This window comes from Mercenaria mercenaria, chromosome 9 (assembly GCF_021730395.1).
Source record: "Mercenaria mercenaria strain notata chromosome 9, MADL_Memer_1, whole genome shotgun sequence".
Lineage (NCBI taxonomy): Eukaryota > Metazoa > Mollusca > Bivalvia > Venerida > Veneridae > Mercenaria > Mercenaria mercenaria.
Window position 1 is genome coordinate 66,511,394 of NC_069369.1, and position 21,728 is coordinate 66,533,121.

At 33.9% G+C, this 21,728-nt stretch overlaps 1 protein-coding gene across 1 annotated transcript in view; it reads right to left on the minus strand.

Annotated features, from left to right (window-relative positions):
* Positions 1–1,098: 1,098 nt before the first annotated feature.
* The window catches only part of LOC123547363 (spermine oxidase-like), a 94,587-nt gene continuing 73,957 nt past the window's right edge, over positions 1,099–21,728 (minus strand). The window contains exon 5 of the mRNA XM_045334392.2: positions 1,099–10,264. Coding sequence (XP_045190327.2) covers positions 10,136–10,264 — 129 coding nt within the window. The 3' untranslated portion in view covers positions 1,099–10,135. The remainder of the gene's footprint in view (positions 10,265–21,728) is intronic.

Sequence of the window (21,728 nt, forward strand, 5' to 3'; positions counted from 1 at the left end):
AGGTTGTTTTTGTGAATGAAGGGACACTGTTTGATAATTAATTTCCAGATATAAGAAAGTTATGTATAATAATAGGACTGTACCATGGTTTGTTGGTTCCTCTCTATCAAATCAAGGGGAAAAATCTCTGCCCCATAGTGATCTATATTTATAATAAGTTTCATGAAGATCCGTCAATGGGATACTTTGTTTTATGCATTTTAAAACAATTAAAAGGCAATAACTCTGCAGTAACTGAAGAGATCCTGATGAAAGATGTGCATGGGCTACTGCCCTATAGTGAACTATATTTGTGTTAAATTTCATTAAGATCCATCCATGAATTACTTTGCTATGAGGGAATTTATGATTGTAAAACAATTATAGGGCAATGACTCGTCACTAAAATAATCCTGAGGAAAGTTGTGTGTGCACCACTGCCCTATGGTGTTTAACATTTGTGTAAAGTTTCATGAAGATCCATCAATATGTTACTTGGACACAGTTTTTACAAAATCACAGGGAAAAACTGCATTTACTGGATAAAGGGAATAACACTAAAAGTCATGTACTAATGAATAACAATGTGAGGTTTGGGGATTCTAGCTAAAATACTTCTTGAATTTTAAACATTCTCAATTTTAGATTGACAGTTGCACGGACGAAGGGACTGACAAACAGCCAGACGGACAACACCAAAACAATACCCCCTTCCTCCCACAAAGGTGGGGATTAAAAGAGTTCACTCTAAACCACTTTATTTCAATTTATTTATTCTGTTGGGTTTAACATCGCACCAACACAATTATAGGTCATATGGCGACTTTCAAGCTTTGATGGTGGAGGAAGACCCCAGGTGCCCCTCCGTGCATTATTTCATCACGAGCGGGCACCTGGGTAGGACCACCGACCTTCCATAAGCCAGCTGAATAGCTTCCTCACAGGAAGAATTCAATGCCCCGAGTGAGGCTCGAACCCACATTGATGAGGGGCAAGTGATGAAGTCAGTGACCGTAACCACTCGCCCAAGGAGGCCCCGCACTTTATTTCAAGAGCATTAAATTTCATAGTGGTAATTCTGCATAACATGGGAGGTAAATTCAAAAATATCACACCAGATAAAACAAGTGTACATACTTTATTTCTTACTTCTATCCAAGTACAATAATACAACATAACTGTGAACAAGCTTGACACTCAACTTTCAAAATTAATACAAACAGCTGATTGTAACTGAACTGGATATAATAAAAGGAGAAAACCTGTTACATGTGTATAAATGTTTAAAAGAACCCATATCAAGTAATTATCTCCCTTTGATAACAAACAAATGTTTTTTTTTTAAAAATCTGATTAAAATTTTCAATAAAAATTTCATAGATTATGAAACAATTGTTGAAAAATGTGTGCACATATATACAAACCCATTATTGCCTCAGTGCAGACCTACAGATGATAATGTCTGTGCATTTTTTTGTGAATGACAGATCTGTAGTGGGGCTAGGAATGAACTTACTGGAGTACTAGTTCTGTAGAACATTTGGATTCATTCAAATGGATAGCATTAAGCAGTAAACTGATAGCACATTTGAGACCGAAGTCTTCAAAAAATATATCCTGACAACTCTTGAGTATCACAGAAAGTGTATTTTTTGTTTGTTTTGTTGGGTTTAACGTCGCACCAACACAATTATAGGTCATAATGGTGACTCTCCAGCTTTGATGGTGGAGGAAGACCCCAGGTGCCCCTCCGTGCTTTATTTCATCAAGGGCGGGCACCTGGGTAGAATCACCGACCTTTCGTAAGCCAGCTTGGATGACTTCCTCACATGAAGAATTCTACCCCGAGTGAGGCTTGAACCTACATCAATGAGGGGCAAGTGATTTGAAGTCGGAGACCTTAACCACTCGTACACGGAGGCCCCCTTATATTTTTTATTTATTAATTTGTGTACACAAGTAAAAAAGAATATACACAGATGAAGGGCATTGCACACCAATAACAAATTTTCAGCAATTAAGGTTCATTGCCTTTTTTGGGAAAAATGAATGCTCTTTCATGTAACATTATGATCAATATGATTAAAATCATTTCCTTATAATACTATGCACAGGATCTGAAGACAACCGATAGGTGGTCACATTCAGATGACTTTTCCGCTAGCCTATCAACATTTTGAAAGTGAAAGTAGAAGTAAGAAAAAATCTATATTTAGCCTGGCATTACAGTTTTAGATTATCTGATTGGTTCAAATAAAAACAGATTGGTGGAAATAAAAATAGATCTGAATGGGTCGCCTTCAGTTTAACATTTAGGAAAATCAAGTACTTCAGTCAGAAAACATTATGATAACAAGATCGGCATAAAAAATGTAAATAAGAGAGTGGTGTCTATTTCACTTTGTGTCTAAATTCATTTCCGGAGTTACTGTTCTTTTTTAACTTTACCCGGTAGATAGTATATCAATACCAAGTCAATTATACACATCATTTTACTAATGTCAGAAATATCCCTCATTATTTCTTATTCAAATTTCTTGCTAACAGAAAATGTACAAAACACAAAATCTGTGTGAAATTGTAATATACTCTTTGGTGCATATTTTATTGTTAAATGTTTTTGCCTTTTTGTAGCATGCACAATTATAGGAGTGCAAAAAATATGAGTATTTGATACACTTTCATTCTATCATACAAGTAAGAGGTTATTTTAAATACAATTTTCTAGAATAACCTTCAAAATTTTAAAATATTTCCAGGAAACTTTGCATGAATAACTTGATCAGCAGTACAATTTAAACGCAGTTTGACTTTAAAAGACAACACATTTTATTTGCATTGTATCTGATCAATTATTTTGTAACATACACTTAAAGTTCTACGCTTTGCATAATTTAACAAAAATTTACTGATTTATTGCCAGAGCAGGATGTATTGCACACATTTGAAATTCTAATTTTAGACACAGATAAGCCTCATTTTGATATCTATAGAAATATATCTGCTCATTATAGAGATTTGTGCACCAAGATATTACATAACATTATATTTCAGAATTCTGGAACAGTTTTCTTAAAATTAGAAAAAAGTGTTCTGAAAATTCTACTCTAAAGAAAAAACATCAAGATTTACTGATGCCAATTCTGTTGTCATGGCAACAACTATCCCGACTTGTCAATAAGGAAGAAATAGATGCAAGAAAATCACACTTTTTCTATAAATAACTGTGACATATGTTACAGAACATAAAAGAAAAGGCAAAAATATTAACATGTTTGATTAATGAAATAAACATAACCTGTAAAGTGTTATATTGGCAAGTGATTTTCTGATTAAAATGAGCATGTTAGTTCTTGAGTTCATGTTCATAGGCAATTATAATACAAAAACTGCCTTGTTACTACATAAAAGAACAAATAAAAATACATAACTGTCGGAATAAAATATGTAACATAAAAAAATCAGTAATAGTAAACCACTATACACAATATATTAGTTCTAGCTACATTACATAATAATCGAGATTCCGTAAGAATTTCACATATTTTTTTTACCCATTCTCACCAACAACAGCTAACAGTTCTCTATATTACATATTTTATACTAAGATAGAAGAGTGCCTTTGTTGCAAATATTGCATATAAATTAATGCTATTAAAAACCAGTTTTTTTTTAATATTATGCTAAGAAAACAAATATCAACAAATGTTTTTATCTCATTACTGACTTATTTCATTGCATGTAATGGTAAATCAACACTGAACTATTCCTTTACTGTCTACGATACCACATTTGTATATTGTTAAACCAGTTTTGAGCAAATGTCATTTTGACCAAATATGATAAATTATTTTTCTACAAAGTTACTCTTCTATCTTATTCACCTGAGAAATGATTAATACGTTTGTACTGTTTACAGGTATACAATATAATTTTTTTTATATAATCAGCACTGTGATTAACATTTTCACATGTACAGATATCATCAAAATTACATGTTTCATCCTTCAAGTAGCGATAAAATGTACATTTGCATAAATTTCAAATATATCAAAAGAAAGGGGGACAGTCTGTACTTTTTTTCACATACTTATTATCAAGGCCATCACCTTAAATGTTAACGACGACAGCAAAAATTTAGTTATTAAATTGCAAAATGCTTATATACATAAAATGAGCATGATAAAAGAAATGAAACCATTTTCCCACATATACATGTTACCGTTTGTTTGTGTTTAAGTTAAATTTCGTCGAGAAACGCCTGAAATCTGTTTACTGTCTGCAACATTCACAGCTTTCTCTTATATTAATTGACTTCAATTTAGAGCTTGTTTAGAAATGATTACACTACAGAAATGAAAAACAGACGTTTTGATGAAATTGTGAAATAAATTAAAACCCGTTTATAATTTTTACCTAGCAATATCTCAGCTGATTTACTTATGAGGCCAATAAGAAAGTTTCATAACAGGAAGTTGTTTGTTCTATGAGCCTGAAGCTGAACAGCCTCCTCATATGGAGTAGCACTGTAACCCGCAGAGGTGGTGGGGGGGCAAAAGTGTGTCAGAAACCTTTACCACTCAGCCAAGCAGGCCCCAAACAGGATGCTTAACTACATGATTTCGACCCAAATCATTATTCATTGATATATACTGAAACCATCATTCAACAATTTCAAATGATTATTTCTTGAGCTATTAGGTATGTTTATCTTTACTTCCTTTTAATGCTATTTCTGAAACAAAGTAGGAAACAATTAAAATGATGCAATAAGGTATTATGCTTAGAGGATAAAAAATAGCACTATGTCATAAATTAAACTCTTCTAACTAAAAATAAATTCTGATATGCTTTTAAAATGATAATAAATATTGTCTAACATTAAATTCTGAGGCTTAATTAATGCTTTATAACTGTTGGTAACAGTATAAGCACAATTTTCCTTCCATTATCCCCATTACTGTTTATGTTTGCATTAAACGGACGTTACCACTTAACTTTTACTAATTAGACAAAAACCTAACAAGCCAATGCGAAGTTATATTATTAACATACACACATACAATAATATAACATGCTTTCTATACTGTCATACAAGTACCAAAAACCACCTCTGAGTAAAATTCCTAAGTATATCACCTGCCTTCAACAGTCACCTGCACTGAACAGTCCCCCACCATTAACAGTCACCTGCTTTGAAAGGTCACCTGCTATAAGAGACCACCTGTTAAAAAAAGATCATGTTTCATATTTGAAAATGTGGTCTCAATCTTTACCAACAGGTTCCACTATATTTTTGATTTTGGTATTTGCTTAGTAGGGATGAGGTGGATCTTAATTACATTCACTGATAAACACTTTCTAATGGCACATTTACTCCAGATAAAATCAAATGAAATTAAAAGGCAAGTTTTTTTTTTAAAAATATCAGTTACTGAACGAATACATACCAGTTCATTACATAAAATATCTAACATTAACACTACATTATCTAAAAACATTTCTTGCATGGGTTACAAAAGCAATATTCAAATTCACAAATATGGATAATAAATGTAATTTATAAAATTTCAAAGTCACATCAAAATGATTAATGATATTGCATACATTCAATCAATTCAATAAAATAAAATTGTGTCAATCACAGTTATGATATAATTGAACCATATGCCAATATTGTAAGTATTAAAGTTGTACTCCATATCAGCTAGTCAGTGAATAAGGGGGCCAATTTGATTGCCAAAAACAAAAATAAAATGACTGTTGAAATCCAACATTTACTTTCCCTGCCTCTGATTTTTTTCATTTTTTAAAAAGATTTTCCCAATATATCAAAATATAACTTGTGAGGCAAGGAAGGGAGATGTGTCAATTCTTAGCCTCTTTTGTGCTGATGGCAAGCATTTAAATGAATTGTGCAAACAGATTTTTGAGTCTCATTATACAGATAGTGAGATGCTAAATTCATTCTTTAAAATAAATTATCAAAGAAAAGTAAAAATTGTGTCCACAGGGCCACTGACAGAGTCCTCAGCACATCACTATGCTCAGCAGGAATGAGTCCATAGGGCAACAGAAAGCTATTTCAATGATTTTTTACAGCCTACATACATATAAACTAGATTCTACTCATCAGCCAATCAGAATATATTATACAAACTAATCAGCCAATCAGAATATATTTTACATGGAATGGAAGGATTTCACTGGTTTGAAAAATGAAATGCTATTTTATGAATACTGAAGTGAAGTTAAACCTGAATAAGATGAACATCAGTGAATTTAAAGCAGCTCCTTCACAGATATGTTGTAAAAATGAAATTAACATAATTTTTTGACTGGACTTGCATACTTTGTACAAAATCAAGTTAGTACATATCTATGTTTCAAATTACTGAATTATGAACAAAAGTCATAAGAAAATTTTAGCATGAACATTTGAATATTGATCAGTTTTTGCTTCTTGCATAATTGTATATAAAATTGTGGACATTCCAGGTTTTTTTTACCAACAATCTGACAACCAGCTGTTTTAAATTTTCCAAAAGCTTTCTACTCTTAAAATTTTCCAACAACATTATCTACATGTTCTATAACCTTTCGCAAAAAAAACCACAAACATATTTTTCTTGCGTTACAAAACAGTACAGAAAATATCAACACATTTATTAAAACAGAATGATAAAGAAAAACAGCAATATAGAATAATGATGTAACAAAAAATTAACTTTTCAACCAATCAATCAATGACTGTATTAAACTTCAAGACTTAACCAGTATTTCATTATCACACCGACAGAGTAAAGCAGCATTATAATCAGAAACCATAGTTCTATGCAGCAGTACGTTGAAAAAAAATATCATTTCCAAACAGATACAAATAAAAGGTATGCAATTTCCATATATATATGTTCAAAACTAATTTGCATAATTATAAAAGCAGCACTTTTAGGCAGCATGAGATTTTCTTGCTAAAAATTATACCTGTTTTCTGCTTATTGTACATAAGTAAGAAACATGCTGTTAATAAAACTTGAAAAGACTTCTTTAAACTCACTTCAACAAAATACTATAAAATCTTTCTTACTTTTTCTAGATAATAAAAATCATAAAAGGAAAAGAGATATTTGTTTGCAATCTTTTTCCTCTAAATTCAAAATTGAGGTTTCTACCTAAAACAAAACTTAAGGGGAGTAGCACCCAATGAAAAACAAAATTTTTAGTTAAAAGGTAAAAACAAAACAAACTAGAGCTATCACTAAAGGTGATGAATGTACCCCCCGCATGCACTGACACAGTACATTGCAATTTGACGCACACAAGATTGCATAATTATGTGGACTGTATGTACATAGACTGTATGTATACAGTATAGTAACAAAAAACAAAGTCCCATAACTATGCAGAATATTTATCTAAAAGAATGTAACATGCACCATGCACAACTAGGGTTGGTACTGATCACTTGTGTGAAGTTTCATTAAATTGTGTGTAAGGGTTTGGTAGATTAGGCACGCACAAGATTGCATATGCAGACTGTATGTACATAGTATGTTAACAAGAAACAAAGTCCCATAACTCTGCAATTTCTGTCGCTGAAAGAACCTAACATGCCCCATGCACAACTACTGTTGTTACTGATCACTTGTGTGAAGTTTCATTAAATTGTGTCAAGGGGATGAGGAGAGATGGTGCGCACAAGATTGTGTCTATGTATATAGTAAAGTAACAAAAAAACAAAGTCCCATAACTCTGCAATTTTTTTTTCTGAAAGAACCTAACATGCCCCATGCACAACTACTGTTGTTACTGATCACTTGTGTGAAGTTTCATTATATTGTGTCAAGGGGATGAGGAGAGATGGTGCGCACAAGATTGTGTCTATGTATATAGTATAGTAACAAAAAAACAAAGTCCCATAACTCTGCAAAATTTTTTTCTAAAAGAACCTAACATGCCCCATGCACAACTACTGTTGGTACTGATCACTTGTGCGAAGTTTCATTAAATTCTGTCAAGGGGATAAGGAGAGATGGTGCGCACAAGATTGCGTCTACGGACAGACGGACAGACCGACAGACAGACAAACATACAATCTGAAACCAGTATACCCCCCCTTACAACTTTGTTGTCGGGGGGTACAATGATAGCAACACTGAACTAATATTCTTATATCAAAAATCAAATGTTTTTAAGGTGATACATTTTTATATTTGCTTTAAACAACTTTTCTACTCATTTTACAGAATACATGAGTGATTTTTAAAAATACAGCCAAGAAATCACTGAATAACTTTACTTTTTACTTTTTATTTACAATTTTTACGTAAAAAAATCTCTGGTAAAATTCTCAAAAAATCTGACGTACAGTCTGATTGCATGCCCCTTTAATTTTTGAGAGCAATGCAAAATTATCAAACTGATAAAATGAAGAAATAAAATCTTCATAAATTGAATCTTTCCTTTAAATACAGAGAGGTACCTATTTTGCATGAAGTAGTTCATTCTAAAGCCCTCTAAGAGGTCTAAAATCTATTTTGCGTCACAACTGAATCTTTAACAACCAGTTAACAACAAATAAAATGTATGTAAAGATCTAAATTTACAAAAGCAAAAAACAGGACCCGATTGCAAGGGAGGTAAGTCATATGATTACTCACTGAAAAGATTTTCAAACTGTGAGTAAAGTGAAATAATACAAACAGTTGACACATTAAGGCAGTGGTCAGGTAATGCTAATCTGCAACTCCCGTGCAACTTCGTACTCTTTTCTGTTATTTCGGCATTGTAGCTCATATTAACAATGGTTTCTATAGCAAACGGAGAGTGCCAAAATCACATACGGAAAAAACATAACTGAACCGAAATTGGTGATTGTCATTATAGGTGCAACTATCTTAAACTGAAGCATTTTTAGAGTTACATACAACTTAAAGTATACATACAGTATTAAATAATTAACACAGGAGAGCTGACGTGGTCTCATTTCTGAATGCCCACAACCTAAATAAATCTGCAATACTGACATAAAATTATGCAGAATTATAAAAAACATCTGTCTGAAAGTTCAGTAAATCTAAAATCTGTCAGCATATTTTCTTTTCCAGCAATTTCAGATATAACTCATATGGCTAATTTATGCATGAGGCAATCTCATGATACTTTTTTTCTAAGCTCATCACTCATTAGTCATCTATACATTTAAAGCTTTCCTTTCAATACTTAACAGTAAATAACCACATAACTTGCCATTTAACAAAGGTAATAAATATTTAAGATGTGCATTTATTAACAAACAAGAGCTGTCACTAATGGTGACAAATGCCCCCACAGCACCTTGACCTTCGACCTGGTGACCTTGACCTATGACCTGGTGACCCCAAAGTCAGTAGGGGTCGTGTACTCAATAAGTACTATCAGCATGTGAAGTTTGAAGGTCCTGGGTGCAGTGGTTCGCGAGTAAAGTGACTTCATGCAAAAAGTTAATGTTGTGACGAACGAACTAACAAACGAACGAACGGACGGATGGACAGTTGAAAACTAATATGCCTCCCTTTGGGGGCATAAAAAAACAGCATTTAAGACTGAAAGTTATAAAAATTTATGGAGTAGAAATATTTTACTATTTTGTTACAGTTCTTCTAAACTAAAAACCATTCATTTAAAAAACAACAATAGAATTTGCTCATAAATAACTTTAATCTCATTTAATTTAAATTTGTAATTGAAAAACCCACAGAATAAGGATATCCAATGTATTTAAACAGAGCATTGCCGATAATAAAGTGTTTTTTGTTGTTGTTTTTTTCTGGAGTCTTTAGCATTCTTTGATGTGATAACCCTGCATATCAAAGATTTGTAAGGCCCAGTATCTGAATTATTATCATCCAAAGCAGCCAAATAACAAAAAACTTGGCAAAGTGTAGTAAGAAAAACATGCATTAAGTTAGGTCAAAGTAAACTACCAACAGAAGTTCCTATTAAAACTCTTTTCAACTAAATAGTGACAAAAACACCAGTCACTTCAATATTGCGCATAACAGTATTAGTGTTTGTTCTACAGTACTCAAAATAAGTTAAGACACAATGTTTCATGAAATGTACATCAACAAATCAGCCAATTTCTGTCTGTCAGGACCCTATTCATCTGTCACCCTCATATAGAATTCTGTACATTGTAGAGGTCTAGTATACGTTTCGCCTCTCTGTGTCCCGTCAGCAAGGCCCCATGGGTCGTAGAGTAGAAGGACGGGTGAGTTGCTTCCCCTGCAAACTGTATCACAGGCTGAAAATAGAACAAAAATGAAAAATATAAATACAATTAACATTGATTCATACTTAATATCCCTTTTAGTTAAACTTGCCCTCCGTCTCAAAGTATCCAGTCTTAAGCTACAAATTATACTGGTGAAAAGGTAAGGGCCCTGGTGATATTCATCAACATTTAAAGCATGAAATTTAGACTAAGACATAAGAAAGGCAAATATGTAGTTTGCCATAATTTTGTCTTTAGCTATTATGCTTCAGAAAATTCAAACTGCCGAAATTTCGCTGAGTCCTCATTAGCTGCAACATGAAGATTTCCTGCAAAGATTCCTTGCAATAGGGCATACTTGACAAAGTTTACGTTTCAGACTTTACTCAATGAATGCCAGCCTAGAAGTTACGTCCAGTGTTACCTATCCTGAAATTCCCTGGAACAGTCCAGTTGCAAGAGCAAAAGAAATACAATTCCAGAGGTTTTGTGTTCAATCGTAAGGCAAAGCAACATTTTAGGCGCCTCCGTTGCTAAGCGGTTAAGGTTGCTGACTTCAAATCACTTGCCCCTCATCGATGTGGGTTCGAGTCTCACTTGGGGCGTTGAATTCTTCATGTGAGGAAGCCATCCAGCTGGCTTACGGAAGGTCGGTGGTTCTACCAAGGTGCCTGCTCGTGATGAAATAATATTATTGCACGGAGGGGCACCTGGGGTCTTCCTCCACCATTAAAGCTGGAAAGTCACCATATCACCTATATGTGTCGGTGCGACGTTAACTCCAAAAAAAAAAATAAAAAAAAAAGCAACATTTTATCTTCCAATGGGAAGTTGCCGAAGTTGTATTACTTATACATGCAAACTGGTACAAAATTCTTAAACACTTGCCTACTTATATCACATAAAATTATCCTTGGAATAGGAGAAGAAAATTGGCTGCAGATAATTACTGAATTACTGGATACTAGTTAACTTTTTTTCTGCCAAACTCATGCTAAATGAAACGTTAATTAATGCAACGAATTCCTTTGGCATCTAAATTAATGAATACTCTGATAAATTTGTCCTTTTAATGTCTTTTTTTTATATACTGAGATTACATAACCCTTGTCTCTATTTAATTATATAACACAAGGGTTTTAACTTTGAACATTGCTAAAAAGCTACATGTATAATTTTGCAACGAAAGTGCATCTTCACCGAGAATAAGTTTTAACTTTGTTGTATAATGCATATTATGTGTACAACTGTTCATCCACTTCTACTTCTGATTGGACAAAATTTAGGACAACAGCCTAAGATTTAACCCCAATGTGACAAATACTATAAAATTAATTATTAGCACATACAGCTACCTGTATGTAAAAACATTTAATAGCTTATATATATGGTCAATGGCCCAATCATTTATTATATACAATGAGTTGAACAACCTGACTTTTATATAAATAAGGTCATTTCCAAATGCTGAAACATCGTTTTTTTGTCATGTTCATTTTTTTGTTGTTGTGAGAGAATGTGGCTAAATACCAGGAAACGGTAGATCTGTGAGATGGTTCAACAAATGCAACAACAGTATGAAGTCCATTGTAACACCAAATGTGTTCAAATTGCCTTCAAGTTCAGTAAAGACCCAACAGTAAAGACAATTAAGGGACCCTTCATATCAATGGACCAACTGCCATAATAATATTGCCAAATGCAAAAACGTTTACATAAATGGCAGCAATACTAACTCATTAGCCAACAGTCAAGCACTCAAAAACTGACTGCGATACTCGCGGTTGCCTGAATGTACAGTCAAACCTGTGCTAAAGACCACCAGTCCTGTGAACAGAGACCACCTGGCTCAATTAGACTGCAACTAGTTTCATTTCCAATTAAAACATTTTCAGAGTATTTAAAGTTTAAACCTGTGAATAAAGTTCACCTGCAGATAAAGACCACTACAGTCAAACCTGTAAATAAACACCATCTTTTTGGAGAGCAAAATAGTGGTCAACATTTTCTAATGTCTTTGATCACAGGTTTAAATACAATGAACATGCTTAAATTGGAAAAAAATCTGGTTGTCATTAGGACCAGGTAATCTCTGTTCAAAGGTGGTTTTAGCACAGATCTGACTGTATCTTGCTCTCCACAAGGTGCATGGTTCTTGTGGACAGATCTCACCATACATATATATAAATAGAGAAATATATAAATGGCTATTTTAAATTTATAAGAGGTTCCTTTTTCACCTTTTCTTTTTGTTTCAATGGAAGTTCATAATCGCAACTGCATGCAGATATGATCACCAGTTCAAATGGTCATTGCACTAGAAAATCATTCCTGATCAAATTAAAAAAAATATTTAAGTATAATGTCTCCAGTGTTTTTTTTCCTGTTTTGCTATGTAATGGAATGAAAAAAGTAAAAACATCATACATTTAACTTATTATACTATGTCATAATACATAAGCTAGTTATAAGTTACATATATAAAATCACTTTGAGTTAGTTTCCTACTGGTTTCAAAGATTACAATGGAGACCATTTCTGGAATAATTTAAGCCTTGTGATCGGTCAATTTCGAGATATCATATTGAGACTGGTCTATAACCTTTAGCTATGGTGTTTAAATGTCGAGACTCTTTAGTGACCCTGTCACACTAGAACCAGCAATATCAGGGTTGAGCTGCCAAAACCCGTATTCAAACTGCAATGTTTATCTACAAGTGTGATGCTGTTGTACAAAGCACAAATATTATATTATATTAATAATGTACATAAATTACATGAATACAAAATATCAAATATCTTATGTATATTTCATTGCAATTAACATAAAATACATAATTTTAGTTTATGCCTGAAAAGTTCATTCTCTGATTTCAAGGCAGTAAATGGTGTTTAATCTTTGGGGATATTTCATAGTTCATGCATGCATGTTGTAAAATAACTATTTAAATGTACAGTCTTTTCCACTTTAGAAAACAAAAATATTAAAATTCAAATGGAAATGCCTCCATAGGAACATCAAAATTACCATTCAGCAATTAATATTACATTGAAACCTGTATTAAATAGCCACCCAAGGCAGCAACACAATATGTAATGCTTCTTAAGGCAGACAGCTACTTAAAACAAGTTGATTTTTTTTTTTTTTTTTTTTTTTTGGTTTATCGCCGTTTTGAGCTAAGTGTGCAGGCTAACACAAGTTGAAATAAGATGGGAAGTTAACTGACTGACTGCCTATGGCAAGTGGCTGCTTAATATAGGTTGCCGCGAGGGCATACTTTAATTTGCCTGATACAGAGAACAACTCGATACCCTTTATCATATATTGAATTTCTTGACTGCAAGTATTTTCTAAATTTGAAAAATTTCGAGAAAAAAATCCAAAACAAAACAAACTAGAAGATGCTTTTATAGAAAAGCGCATGTCTTCCCCAATGCATAGTCGTATAAGCAAGGAGTCAACAGGAGACAGGAGCAGAAGTCAAAGAGACACTGATGGTTGGCTACCTTAGGGATCACCTACTTGGCACGTACAATCATCCACCTTTCAACATTCTGGGCCTAATGGTTCTCAAGTTATGAACTGGAAACTGTTTTCTATGTTCAGCCCCTGTGACCCTGACCTTTGATAGAGTGACCCCAAAATTAGCATGGGTCATCTACTCTGCATGTCCAATCATCCTATTATGTTTCAACATTCTGGGTCAAGTCAGGTTCTCAAGTTATTGATTGGAAAGTGTTTTTGATGTTCAACCCCCTGTGACCTTGACCTTTCATTGAGTGACCCCAAAAATAATAGGGGTCATCTACTCTGTATGCCCTATCATCCTATGAAGTTTGAAGGTTCTAGGTCAAACGGTTCTCAAGTTATTGACCGGAAATGGATTTCCATGTTTTGTCCGCTGCGAGCTTGACCTTTAATCGAGTGACCCCAAAATCAATAGGGGTCATCTACTCTGCATGTCCAATCATCCTATGAAGTATCAACATTCTAGGTTAGGTGGTTCTCAAGTTACTAACTGAAAATGGTTTTCCATGTTCGTGCCCCTGTGACCTTGACCTTTAATACAGTGACCCCAAAATCAATATAATCTGCTCTGCATGTCCAATCATCCTATGGAGCTTCAACATTTTGGGTCATTTAGCGGTTATGAAGTTATTGATCGGAAATGGTTTTCCATGTTCAGGCACCTGTGACCTTGACCTTTAACAGAGCGACCCCAAAATCAATAGTGGTCATCTATTCTGCTTGGCCAATCATCCCATGAAGTTTCAACATTCCGGGTCAGGTGGTTCTCAAGTTACTGACCGGAAATGGTTTTCCATATTTGGGCCCCTGTGACCTTGACCTTTGGTCGAGTGACCCCAAAATCGATAGGGGTCATCTACTCTGCATGTCCAATCAAGTTTCAACATTCTGGGTCAAATAGTACTAAAGTTATTGATCGGAAATGGTTTTCCATGTTCGGGCCCGTGACCTTGACCTTTGATTGAGTGACCCAAAAATCGATAGGGGTCATCTACTCTGCATGACCAATCATCCTATGAAGTTTCAACATTCTGGGTCAGTTGGTTCTCAAGTTATTGATCGGAAATGGTCTTCCATGTGCAGGTCCCTGTGACCTTGATTTTTGACGGAGTAGCCCAAAAAACATAGGGGTCGTCCACTCCATAAACCCTGCCATCCTATGAAGTTTGAAGACTCTAGGTCAAATGTTTCTTTAGTTATTGATTAGAAATGAAGTGTGACGGACGGACGGACAGGGCAAAAACAATATATCTCCCTGACATAACAAACAAAACACAAAAACCCGGATATAAATCTGGAGACACTCCCCCTTTAATGAAAGATAGAAAAGCCTTATTGCTTTTGTATAGGATAGGCAACGAGTGCCGTTGTCTACGGGATATATACAACGAGCAAAGCGAGTTGTATATATTCCGTAGACAACGGCACGAGTTGTCTATCCGACTCAGACCACGTGACATAAAAACTGCAATTACTGAAAACTCTCCCACGCGTTCTATAGAAATTAGGATTAACGTGTTAAGAGTAATATCATCTTTGTACCGTTAGCGCTTAATTGTCAGTGGGTTACATGAAAGAATGCAGGTTATTTGTATAAATTTAGTTTTACTCAAATACTGGATTTACTAAGATTTAACGTTCATTAACACTTTGAGTCACAAAATTAATGCTAAACAGTTAAATATGGATTTCTCAAAACTACTAAAAAATTGGACTGCATGCTGAACAATTAGTTTTTGTGAGGAGTTTGCATGTTGGCGAAACACGATGACAGATACGTTGATTCGTTGATTCAAGAAGAATTAGCCAGGTTATCTATTTATTTATTTAGTTAGTTAGTTAGTTAGTTATTTTTTTATTTGTTTACTTAAGTTTGTTTATCAGGATATAGTTAGTGCGTAGATGCTCGTAGGACTACGAATACCTTTTACTATATCGTGCCCTTCTTGTAAGAATGATGTAGTTGTTTTACTTTCTAACTGGGCCAAGTTGTTCGAAACTTTAACGGGCTGTAATTTAGTTTAGTTTATTTTATACTAATTTGTTTTAGCTCGATTGTGATGAAAGCTTTAACTGTTTAAGCTTATTGTTACTACTCTCGAGTCTGTTTCCTATGAAAACTAGTACTGGGGTCATATGAGAAGTCATTGTCGTGACCCCAATGATGCTTGAACCCACGATCACTTCATTAAGCTGTTAAACTAGCCGCCTGTTAAATTTCTATTCAAGATACTAGTCTTGGTGGGATGGAAACACTAGTACGATGTTTTAATTTTACTGGAAAGATGGTTTAGTGTTTATAATCCTTAACTAGTACATTTGATTTTCTAAGTTTTCTAAACAGTCGAAATCTACTGATCAAGTTAATCGACCGTTAACTCAATCGCCTGTTAAAGTTTCGAACAACTGGATCCAGTTGATTGCAAATGTGAGGATCGTGCTGACATGTCTTTTTTATAACAAGTGAACATTAAAAGTTACAACTGTTTCAAACGTTTCAGTGAATGTGTAAATTATGTTTTTACCCAGTTTGTTCTACACTACAAATATGTAGTTTATTGTAATTCAGTTTTATTGATATCTAATAACATGGGTCATTTTTACAATATTAATATTTAGACCTTGTCAACTGAATTTACCTCCATGTCAGTCTTATTTTTTATCCCATTGATAACTGGTGAAAATATTGCAAGGTCATTTAACTCCGGCGTTAGCCTCTATTGTTAGATGGTAAATTGACACGAAATTCACGCGTTTTTTGCCCAAGTTTCCCCCGATATATATACAACGCTACTGTTGTATATGAAATATAGACGGGTACAAGTCTGCTTTGCGATTGGCTATTTACGGATTATCGTGGTCTAAGTAATGTAAATGATCACTTTGCACTCTTATCGCTTTAGTAATATAAATACTTGAGTTCAAAGTTTGCATAATTAAGTATGCAAAATGGTAATTTTATTATGAATCTGCTATGCCATGGCTATTACAGGTATCATCAACATAATGCATCCCACCTGGTCTAATAATGCTGTAATATTGGTGTTACCTTGCTAATTAATTTATGCATATATAAACCTTGGCCTAGATTTTATTTTTGTATGTCTTTTGTCATTAATGTCATTAATTGTCTAACATTGACAATAAAGCTAATTTATCTGCAATAAACATAGTCCATTACAGACTTATTTGCTGATACAACTTTTTTAATGGTTTAACAAATATCAAAGACAAACATCTGTCCTTGGCACCATAATGTCCAATATATGGGACACAGTTATCAAAAACAAGCCCCAGTAAGCCATCAAAACTACGGGTCATAAGAGCGACACAGTTCTCAATACAGTTAACATTTGTGTCAAATTTATTTCAAATCCTTTGATAAATGGCAGAGTTATGGACCAGACAAGAAACAGATCATGTTAACCTTTGACTTTTAAGTGTGACCTTGACCTTGGAGCTATAGGGGTCTGGGTCTTGCGCAAGACAAGTCATCTCATTATAGGGAACATTTATGCCAAGTAATTTTAAAACCCCTTCATCCATGGCAGAGTTATGGACCAGACAAGAAACAGACCATGTTAACCTTTAACCTCTAAGTGTGACCTTAAACTTAGAGCTAGGGGTCTGGATCTTGCGCAGGACACATCGTCTCGTTATGGGGAAAATAAATACGGTATGCCAAGTAATTTCAAAATCCCCTGATGAATGGCAGAGTTATGAACCGGATATGAAACAGGCCAGGTTAACTTTTTACTTCTGTGACCTTGACCTTGGAGCTTGGGGTCCGAGTCCTGCGCATGACACATTGTCTCATTTATGCCAAGTTATTTCAAAATCCCTTCATGGATGGCAGAGTTATGGACCGGACACAAAACAGACCCTGTTAACCTTTGACCTCTAATTGTGACCTTGACCTTGGAGCTTGGGGTTTGGGTCTTGAGCATGACATGTCATCTCATTATGGTGAACATTTATCCCAAGTTATTTCAAAATCCATTAATAGATTGCAGAGTTACAGCCCTGACAAAAATTTACATGGTCACAGTGCAATTTTAATATGCCCACCTTCAAAGGAGGCATAAAAAACTTTCCAGATGGTTTTATTTTATGGTGTGACTCTTCCAAAGTTATAATCAGCTTCAATATAGCTTAGCCTTATGTCTTTCAAATAACGAAATAAACGAAATAAATGTGACATGAAAATTACTCAAAGTCTGGTAGAAAACAATGTGATATGAAAATTATTCAATGCCTGGTAGAAAACAATTATGTGAGCATTATTAAACTGTTATTTGACCCACTTACTGACTAAGAAATCCATTTCAATGATCTATTTTGAAACCAGAGGTTTTTCCTTACAACATCAGAAACACTTCAAAGGAAAATGTCTGATAAAAGATCTTGTTGAAGCCAGAAATGATGCAGGAAAATTTCTCATTTTCCAAATAAATATCAAAGGTGGAGATCAAACTGTTAAAAACAATAATTTGTAATGTAAAATGATAATTCAAAACAAGAGGGCCATCATGGCCCTATATCGCTCACCAGAGTTGATCTGACCTACTGATCTAGTTTTTGACCCCCACATGACCCAGTTTCGAACTTGACTTAAAGATCATCAAGACAAACATTCTGACCAAGTTTCATAAAGATTGGGTCACAAATGTGGCCTCTAGAGTGTAAACAAGGCAAATGTTGACGAATGATTAGGACGACGACGCACAATGACCGAATGTTTTCTTGAAAGTCAGCATATGCTATGCATTATCAGCTATTGAATTTTTCATTATAATGATACAAGGTCAAGATCGACTTCCACTGAAACAATCAATGCTACAATATCTGCTGAACAATACAGTAACTGTTGCTTTTTTGCATGGTGTTGCTATGATTTCCTGCCAGCTAGACAAGGAATGCTGTTGTGGTACCTGTCTGTGAGCAACAATATTTCTGTTTATCATTTTAAACATGTGGTTATGATGGTTTAGAGCAGCAAAATTTAAGTTTAGTGGTAACAATGTCTGGGTTTGTGAGTTCCAGCCCCCTTGCTTTCAACCTCAATTATTACTGACATTTGAATAAGAAGTCCTATGAATGGGTGCTATTCACAAGTGACATACTAAACAACCTGGAATTGGGAGATTCTTCTGTCCCTTGCACTAACTAAAATTACTAACAGTGTTCCGAAGGAGTCGTCCACATGTGTAACTATAGTGACAACTATAACTAAAAGTTTAACATTCAAACTTTGGAACAAACAAAGGATATTTATTTGCCAACAAAAATCTCTTTGCTGATAAAACCATTTTTACAAAAATTGCTAGCTGTTACACCCCTCACACACCCACCCCTAACCAAATCCCAACCTCCAAATTAAAGGAGTCACATTAAATATTTAACAGTGTTAAAATTAAAGTACAGGTACATTATGTCCGACAAAAACTCAGTTTTTTTTATCTCTTACCACTGGGGCGGATAGTCTGGGTTATAAATTAGAACATTTTGTACTTTAATACTTATTAATGCATTAAGACTGCCTGCTCTGGAAAACCGGAATATCCTTGTGCGCTCCTAATCTGCTTTCCTTTGGAGTATGTTTAGGAGAAAAATTTACATAAAATTTGCACTAAAATCCATGGTAATATGATGTGTGTATCTTTCAAACCTATATATAGGCCCATAAAACATATGCAAATGATCTTTACAAAGTATTTATTTACAGTAAAAAAAGTAATTACCATTTCCCTTTTCTAAATTTCCTGCCTATTCATTGAGATTATTTTGGCACACAGTAAAGTTACCCTACAAAAATATAATGTCTGCATTACACTAAAGAATAAATTTAACAGCTTCTGCTTTATAAATAACACTAATTCTTCCTCCTTTAAATGGTTCAAGGATGTTTTATAAAATAGAGCATTAATTCAAAGAGCTTTGGTACATTTTTTTGTATGATCATTTATACACCAATCCGACACTGGCTTGTTTCAGAATGACAGCCACAGCTATCACATTATGGTGTGTACTAAATCAAATACCCCTTTCAATTAGGTTAGATTGATACATTCTGTGTAGGACTGCAGTATCGGTCAAAATATCGAATGATTCAAAAGAACCAAAAGGTACATTTTTGTAACCTTTTCCAGCCGTCAGGGCCGTCATTTTAGCGTATTTGTGCAAGCTGAACTCAACTGACCTTTTATTCTATGCTTTACAATAGATAATATAATTGTTTCAACAGCTAGCTTCAAAGTCACTGTGACAGCACGTACATGTTATATCATTTGATATATCGCATACTAATTATTTCGTACTGATACAAATATCATATTGACCATTTCAATCAATACATGTAATCCTACTCTGACTAAAGACCTGAATTTCTGGGTAAAATGTGTAACAACTGAAACAGACCATCATAGTGAAAAGAGATGTTACACTACATAAAAAAATGACTTAAGGTTTAGCAGAATATCACAAAACCACAGAAATTTTTAGTAAACAAACAACATCTTTATAAACAACCAATCTGTCAAATACATTTTTACCATTCTGTCCCGTAGAATTGGATATATAAAATAGTCTAAGAGTTGTCCCCCTTTTAAAAGAATGCCATTTATAAAGAAATAAAAGTAAACAATCATCAAAAACGATGTTTAACCTAGTTATGTAAAGTTTAAGCACCTGACACTGTTGCAAAATGCACCAAAACGAAGACATGTAACAGCTTTTTAAAAATGGCGAGTTTTAAAGGCGTTGAACTGTCCAGAAGTGTGGCCCCTTTGTGCAGGCCCTTTCCGAAATTCAACAGATATATGCGTAAATTGACAATGGTTTTGTAGAATAATATAAATGTTTTATTTGCTGTTTAATTTTGATGGAAAACAATTAATTATTTCTATGATTTAGTGATGTTCAAACTTTCTTCATGGATCTAACTCTGAATATTGATCTGAACTGTGAACAACTAAAACAGAGGAAAAATCATAATTTGATAAAAATAAGTTATCTCATAAATATGTTATACTCCAGAAGAAAATGGCTTAAAGCTGTCACAAGTTATTAAATGATATGGTGTAAATAATTACATACGAACAGTTTTTTTGTAAATGGGATTTTTTGTAAAATATGTTTAATCGATGACAGCACTCTACATCATCTTACAAACAAAATGTGCATTAACCTAAATACATAATAAAAATACATTTGCAAAATTTCTGTGATGTATAGTCTTTTAGTTCCTTGTATTTCAAATTGGTTCATTCATGTAATATAACTTGGGGAAAAAGGCTAAAAATCTCAAGAACTTAGGAGATCCAATTACAGCTTTCTAGCAAAATACCCAGTAATAATAATTATACATGTATATAATTAACCTTTAGCCTGCTGGTGGCAAGTGATTTTGCCTTTGTGACTAGTGCAGACCTGCACATCCATGCAATCTGACCATGCGATGTTCGCTTTTCAGACAGTAAATTTACAGTGAACATCCCATAAAATAATAAATGGTACTGCCCAAACTAAATGATATAGTCCATTTTAGAAATTTAGTAGGGTAAAGGTTAAAATGCTCATATGGAACAATATGCTGACAAAACATTTGTCAGACAGCCAAATAAGCAGTATTAATGCAAGAATAAGAGACCTTTGAAAACAACAAATTGCAAATTTTCTACTAAGGACATAAAAGGCAGCGTGGGTGTATTTATTATGATATACAGATGTTGCCATTTAAACACATGTAACTATATCCAGGCAAAATAGCAAATGTTACTACATTATTTAAATGTCAATTTAGCTGTTAGTATATACCGTATAAATCTATCATAACTAAATTTGTATGTCCAGCCCCCACATACTGTACAATCAAGGGTCATAACTCTAGTCTGACTGATAGAAATCCATAGCAAAATACCAGGTGCACAACTTCGCATTATTCATATGTTGTTTTGTGACCCTAAG